Below are 8,250 nucleotides of genomic sequence, written 5' to 3'. Positions count from 1 at the left end.
AGAATAGCCGTCCCTTCTCGCGAAGGTGTGTTTGTACCTTGAGGTAACAAGTTTACCTTCAAGGTTTTGTGGTTTTTTCCTTTCTTTCGGGGGTGGGGAAACACATTTTTTGTTCTTTAGTTTTTCTTTCAGTTTTTTCTAGTTTCAGATTAATGGAGGAGTTAGCAAAATCTTGGAGTTGTCTTACCCTCTCGAACATGGAAGGTTTTCATGTTAGCATTACAGAGGAAGAAGCAGTTTCAGATTTTGTCCTTGCTGCAAAGTTTCTTACTGAGAGGGCCTTGAACGTGGAGGCTATTGCCAAAAATTTCACACCCATATGGAGAATGAAAAACGGATTTAGGGTGACTAAAGAGAGTGATCATATGGTGCTTTTTACTTTTGATAACCAAAATGACATGGAGTGAGTCCTAAATGCAGAACCATGGAGCTTTGATAAGCACCTTATGGTTTTACATCGATATGATAAAGAGGTTAACGTTTTGGATATTGATTTTAATATGGCTACTTTTTGGATTTAGGTACATGATTTACCAGTCCGCTTTCAAACAAGGGCTGTAGCTGAAAAAATTTGTGGTGCTACTGGTTTGGTGGACAAGAACACGGAGGAGGGGGAAATTATGGGCGATGGTTTTATTCGTGTACGGGTTAAGGTGGACATTTCTAAACCTTTGTGCAGAGGCCGAGTGCTTTCTTTGGAGAACGGTAAGGAACTTTGGGTCTTTTTCAAATATGAGCGGCTACCAAACTTGTGTTATTAGTGTGGCAACCTCATACATGACGACTGAGACTGCGAGTTGTACATTGAGAGTGGTGGCACACTACCATCTGAGGCTCAACAATAGGATGCATGGATCAGAGCAGCACCTTTCGTGTGATCAAAAAGAAACTCAATTTTTGTTCCTGGTTTTTATAGAACTAAATCCACTAGTCCAACTACAACGTCCAACCCAAAGCCGCCTGCAAAACCACAGGTGGTGATTCGAAGAAGAGGTCCGGCGCCGAAGATTATCAGATCAGGTCAGGGTAGTGAGACACCAAATCAGGAAGGAAATAAATTCCCTGATTTCTAGGAGGCAAATCTGATGGAATCAAGTCCTTTCCATACGGATCAAAACGTTTTGGGTGAAGTCAATGCTATTAATATGGATCAAAACAAGGGAAGTTTATCTGCTGAGTTGTTTGAAGAGAAATTAGAGGAAATAAATCAGGATTTGAGGAGATTTGATGCGGTAATAGAATTTCATTCAGAATCAAACTCTCCCACGAGTAAGGAAAATAATTTGGAATCAATGACAATTAATGAGATTTTTCTGAAGTTCACTCAATCACATGCAACATCACATGGCTATCCCCATGTACCACTATCTGTTCTACCCGATACTTCAAACATTAACATAGGGATTCAAGCTACTTGGAAACGTCAAGCTAGGTCCATCACAGGCACGGATGTCATTATGGCAGATGCAATGGGTTCAAAAAGGTGTGCTCATCCTACTAGGGGTCAGCCAAAGTTACAGAAAAAGAAGAAGACTGTTTCTCAGGTTGGCAAACATACAGAAAATCAGCTTGCAAAATTAGTGTGGGCAAAAGATCTCTCCGTTGTGTTTTAAGCCGAGACATGGACGGATGAAGCTAGGCTAATTTTAATTCAAGATTGTTTGAAGTTTAAGCATAGATTTATTGCACCTAGGAGAAACATATCAGGGGGTTTGGTGATGTACTGGAAAGAGGAGTTTGATTTAACAATAGAGACTTTTTCGAAGAACCATATTGATGCCACAATTTGCAAAAATAAGGAAGAGGAGTGGAGATTCACAAGTTTTTACGGAGAACTGGATACACAACTCAAACATGAAGCTTGGGCATGGTTGAGAAATTTGAGAACACGAAGTCATTATCAATAAGTATACAATATTTTTTGTATGAAAGTGATCGCCATTATCATTTTCTACAATAAGTATTCTAAGACCATTTCTGCTTGTAACTCTAGAGACGGCAACATATAACTGTCCATGACTGAAAACTGATCTCTCTAAATAAAGTCCAACAGATTTCAAAGATTGTCCCTGGCTCTTATTAATTGTCATAGCAAAGCAAACAGATACTGGAAACTGTCTTCTTTTTAGTACGAAAGGACATTTAGATTCAGAAGGGGAAAGAACTATTCTTGGAATAAATACTTTATCTCCAACATAAGATCCTGATATTATTTGAGCTTCCAAAACCCATTTTGATAACTGAGTGACTAAAAGCCTGGTACCATTACAAAGTCCAGCACTTTGGTTTAAATTTCGAAGTAGCATTATTGGCAATCCCACTTTCAACCTAAGTTTATGGTTTGGAATACCGGGATACTTCAATGAATTGAGAAGCTCTGTTGGATACATCATATCTTGATCTAGAATGTTGGTTGAAGCTTTACATATTGAATTTGCACTGAGATATGTCTTTTCATCAACATTAACAAGGTCAATCATGTAATCATTTATGTCTTCAACTACTTCATTTGTTGGAGCTAAAATTGCCCTTTCTTCTAAGTACTTTGAATCGTTGAATTTAGCTTGGAAGTCAGGATAAGTAGCATTCACGATATCGTTGAAAGGATGACTACCAGGTTGAATTAGTAAGTCATGTGGTATTTCAATCAATGATTCACTTTCACTATCATTAAGTCCACCATCACCAATTTTTAATATCCATTCAGCAAATTCTCTTGCACCAATATCACCTGGATCTTGTGTCAGCCTCATATTTTTGGACAAAATGAAAACTCTACAATTGTTCCATAATGAAGACTTGGTAATTGATGCTTCAACTATTTGTTCTCTTCGTCCTTTTGGTATAACCGGTAAAATTTGTCTAAAATCACCACCAAGAACAACTGTTTTTCCTCCAAAAGGTTTGTCTGTACTATTGCTGGCAGTAAAATGTAAAATATCTCTTAGTGAACGATCAATAGCTTCAAAACAGTTTCGGTGTGTCATAGGAGCTTCATCCCAAATTATAAGACTTGCTTTTGTCATAAGTTCTGCAATTTGTGAACCTTGTTTAATTCCGCAAGTTGAACTGTCTGTTACAATTATTGGTATTTGAAATCTCGAATGAGCTGTTCTCCCTCCTAGCAATAATAATGCAGCAATTCCAGATGATGCAACTGCAATGACAATCTTTCCTTCTGAACGCAGCCGGCATATAATGGTTTTCCAAAGATAAGTCTTCCCAGTACCTCCATGTCCATTTACAAATAAGAAGTCACCTTTATTTCTCAAAACAAAATCAATTACTACATCATATATATTCCTTTGATTAGAATTAAGACCATTAAAAAGTTCAATATGTTCCACTGCCAAAGAATCTCTATCATAATCCAATTCTTCTTGTAATATTCTATTATTACATTGTCTCAGAAGCAATGTGTTTGGATATGGTATTGTTTCAAATTCTTGCAAAGATCTTCCACTTCTTATCAGAATTTGTTCTATATCACTAAGTGCGTAATTCTGCAATTGGAAGTCATCAAGATGTAAATTGTCATAGCGTAAAACTACTCTCTGACGATGAAGAATGTCCTCGGATAATAACCGCCAATTCGAAATCCATAATTTATAAGGGTCAGAAACTTCACAAAAAATCAGCATTGTGACAAAAAGCTCATGAAGTTGTTTTCCTGAAGCCCAATGTGACGCATGATTTAAAGCTTCATGCCACTCTTTATCATCATCAAGCAAACCAAGCGCATAACATGCTGATCTGAAATCTGAATATACTACATTATTTATAGTTCTTATTTCTTTAAACGATCGAGCTCCTTTAACAACATTTAATAACATCCGTAAATAAAAACGCTCTCCACTTGCAGGATGAGCATAGTATATACGCCCTATACATCTTCCAGACTTCCTCAATCTCCATTCCTTGTCTCTTTTATGCCAAACCCATTTTGTTGGAAACTCAGAATAAGTTAATTCTCTTGCTTCTTCATACAACTCATTTGCTTTCATCCACTCTGTAAATTTAGTTTTTCTGATGTCTGGTCTATTAATAACATTATCTAAATACTCAGTATCTTTAAAAACAACTGGCTGTTGATTTTCGATATGGAAACTAAGTCTTTGAACAGCAAGTTGTCGATAGTGGATTTCAAACTCAAATATCCTCCAGCATGCCTCTATGGCAGACACATATCTACAATTTAAGTATGCTTTAACTTCATCTATGTCTGTCATATTTTGCATTCCAGTAGAAGCATCAACATGTAAATTTTCTTCAAGAATCAAAGTTGCATGATCAGGTCCCTTCGTAATATACTTGAATAAGTATTTGATAGACCTTGAACGATTACACCACTCGACATTTATGTGAGCTTGAAATTTCACCAATAAATCAATATTGTGAGGAACTATATATCGATTATCGAGTTTGACTCCATTTCTTTCAATATATATTCCATTATTCCTTCTTTTATATATTGGGAAACCATCATTATCAACTGTTGTTTGAGAACAAAATTTTTTAGGAAAGTGTTTCACACATTTGTTCTCAATCATACAACTTGCCCTTGAATTTACAGATCCGCAAGGACCATGGACCATGTATTGTTTGACAGCATCATAAGCCAGTGGTTCCTTTTTCAAATCTGGAATTTCTGCTGAGATTATCTTGTCAATTTCTGCTGCTGTAGGATGTTTGTCATCATTATGCAGAAAAAGCAATATGTGTGCATGAGGTAGGCCTCTCTTTTGATATTCAATGGTATAGACAACTAGTACCAAAACAACAAGTTAAATATATTAATATAGAGTAATTATAAACACCAAAAGGAATAAGAAATCACTCTTCCAAAGTGTACCTGCAATTACTCTTCCAAAGTGTTGACCATGCTTTAAATCGTTTAAAAGTTGATCAAGCTTTATCTTAAGTACTCTTGCAACCACATCAAGTCGGTCTTCAATTTTCTGCCCAAGTTTCCTAGATAGGAAAAGCTCAATTTCCGGCCATTTTGCATTGCATGTGAAGGTAATGAACAAATCTGGGTAGCCAGCCCACATACAAATCGCCATTGCATCTTGGTAATTTTCGATCATATACCTTGGACCTCCTGTGAAACTTGAAGGTAAAACAAATCTTTTTCCAGCGGATGCAGGGGTGGTATCACCTCTCATAACCGCATCCTTCAATCCATTATACAGTTCAATCCTTAACTTTTCTTGATTATTTTTCACCCACATAAGTCTTATTGCCTCAATACATGTATAGGCATCTACATCAAATTGCTGAAATAATCGGCCACCAGATATTAATGTATGTCCCTCACCATCCCGCTCTTGCAATCTAAATGCATAATACTCTCTCATAGTAACGAAGTCATTTGTGTCAGATCTGGTCTCATCTATATTTCTGTACAATATGCCAAGCCTGAAACCATCCTCACCATATGGAAATAAAAGAGGATATTGCAATGCCATGTACGATGGATGCGACTCATTGATCCTATGTAACCCTCCTTCTTTTAATTCCACAATAATATCACAAAATGCATTATCAACACCAATATCGCCAACAATAATTGTAGCAATTTCAGAACATGTAGGAAGATTGTACTCTCTTCCATTTGTAGTTCGTGAGCCAATAAGACGTAATCTTAAATGATGAATATCACGTTCTATGAAACGATCTCTAGACATACGAAATATCTTCACCAAATTGTTTGACTCGTCAAACATTTTGACCAATGCATCAACAATAGATGGATCAAGGTCTTTATTAACTGTACTGCTACTAAAGGCATTCATTCTATGTTGGACTTCATTTTCAGTATCATAGAAATATAACTGTGCAAATTGTGGGTCCTCACCATTATTAGGAAGAAGTGTTCCAATCCTATGATGGGTTTGACCATTAAGTCTGAAAATGTATGGGCCTCTACCATCATTAACTCTATTATCCACCTTGCCACCCATAGATGTCATTGCAAACATTGCGTTATAACTCCTTATTTGAGTTCTAAATGTTTTAGATCGTTGTCCACCAAGAGGATCTAATAACTCATTAAGAAGAGGAGGTGTTTTTCTAAGCAAAGGCAACTTCACCTTACCCTCCATACAGCACAAAGAAAACGTTGGAATTCTAGGCCTTTTAGATTTTACACTCCTTTCTTCATACCACAACACAGCACCACAATGCTTAAATACATAAGAAGGTGGGCCAAAATTCCAAGGTTCAATAGCATTACCGGGTGAATGTAATGAACAATTTTTATGATTGACTACCATTTTGTTTCTCCTTTTTTTTTTTTTTCAGCAATGACTATTTTCCTGTATTTTCTAGCTTCAGCAACTTCATTTTGTAAAGAATTTTGTATTTCATACTGTTTTCTTTTGGATCACTTTTCAAACATCATCGTCCGTCTTTTCTGTCGTTCTAAACTTGCATTTTCCATTTTCTCTTTTACTATTATAAGATGGAAAAACAAAAGTAAAATTAGCATTTATTTTAAAAGTGAAAGAGTACATATTTAATAATCTTCTCAAAGCTACTTTTGTTCAATTTTTTTTTTTAATCAAGCATCAACAAATTATAAAGAGATACAAATCTAAATAAAACCAACAAAGGGGAATTTGGGCTAAGCATTTGTTTTAAGAGTCAAATTATAAAAAGATACTAATCTAAATAAAAGCAACAATGGGGAAATTTGGCAATACTAACCTCTTTATTTAATTCAGCAGTTCTTCTTGAATAGTAAAAAAAACGTCTTAAAATCCAAAACAAAGATGATAAACCTACAATAGCACGTGAGAATGTAAATGCTATTGAAAACACAAAACATGGCAGGTTATTTGTATTTAAACAGCAAAAACTATCAGTTTACTGAAATAATTAAAAATAAAGTAATTAATACTAAGAATGATACATACACAATTAAAACAAATGACTATACAAAATAAGTAAAGCTAACAACAACAACAATTACAAATTTAAAAACTGAACCTAATAGCCTGAGCAGTACAAAAAATAAAAGATACCAAGTCTAATACAACAATTTTGAAATAAACATCAGGAAGGAAAATTTAAAAAAATAATAGTAAGCATTCTAGTAAATCAAAACAATAAATCAGAAGAGAAACAATAGTAAAATAAAATACTAAGAAGAAAAATACAAAGGCAAGAATAGAAGTGAGTGTGCTAAATATGTTTAAAATCATGAAATTTGGTGTAAAGATAGAATAAATTCAGATGTATTCTTTGAAACTTGAAATCTGAATTAAAATTCGAAAATCAAATTTTAATGCTAAGATAAGAAGCTAGTATGGGGTAATTCTTATGGATTACGTCATAAACAACCATCCAAACCCGCAAAATGTTCATCCAACAGGTACAAACTATCAGTCGTGATAGAACATGATAGAATTACAATGACAATACCAACTTCAATGAAATACTTCAATTTAAATTACTTTATCAAAATTGAAACAAAATTGTATCATAATTATATGATTTTGAAATTATGTAGATACAAATAAAACTGAAACCCCACTTCAAAAATCGAAAAAAGCTTTTTAATTCCTCAAAGCTTTTCTAATCAATCTAATGAATTACAAAAGTCAAGCCAAAAACTGAAGTTAGCATCTTGCTATATTTTAATATTTTTCGTCACACTTATAATAGTAATTGAAAGTCTATAAATGCATACTTTTGGATGAGCACATCAACCAAAAAAGCTTTGCTTTTACACCAACAAAGAAAATGTCTTTATAACAAAAGAAGTGTAAGACTGTTTTCTGCAAAACACTAATTACAAATGCAGGTATCAATTATACAAAATGGTTTTAAAAAATAAAATTTATAACAATTTTTTTTTTTCAAAAGTATACTACGATTAGAATCCCTAAATATAATAATATATTTAAAAAAACAGTTGAAGAAACAGATTAAAGAACCAAATAGATATGAAGAATGTAACTGCAGGTAAATTGTACCTTCACATAAACCATGCATGTTACTTAAAGAATCAGTCTCATAAATATGGTCATTAACAAACTCTTCAAAGTAAACAAAAAATAACATTGACCAAATATTCAAAATCCCACTCTTCACCCCCCTTACAAATAACAGAACAAGTAACAGAGAAAACCAAAAAACCCAAAAATTATAATTTAATTATTAACTTTAAAAGATAACCAACCATTAAAAGTTAGGGGGGTTTCAAAATTTTAGAAACTGTATTACAAAAAGTTACCATTGTGAAAC

General features: G+C 34.1%; 1 protein-coding gene across 1 annotated transcript; it reads right to left on the bottom strand.

Annotated features, from left to right (window-relative positions):
• Positions 1-1,742: 1,742 nt before the first annotated feature.
• LOC115961648 lies at positions 1,743-5,981 on the bottom strand. The gene is made up of 2 exons (XM_031080589.1): positions 4,853-5,981; positions 1,743-4,765 (listed from the first exon to the last, which is right to left on the bottom strand). Exons 1-2 carry the CDS (start codon positions 5,979-5,981, stop codon positions 1,743-1,745), a joined length of 4,152 nt encoding a protein of 1,383 aa, XP_030936449.1.
• Between the last annotated feature and the right edge of the window lie 2,269 nt (positions 5,982-8,250).

This window comes from Quercus lobata, chromosome 9 (assembly GCF_001633185.2).
Source record: "Quercus lobata isolate SW786 chromosome 9, ValleyOak3.0 Primary Assembly, whole genome shotgun sequence".
NCBI lineage: Eukaryota > Viridiplantae > Streptophyta > Magnoliopsida > Fagales > Fagaceae > Quercus > Quercus lobata.
Note: the sequence above shows the minus strand (reverse complement) of the source record. Positions and strands in the feature narration are given on the sequence as shown.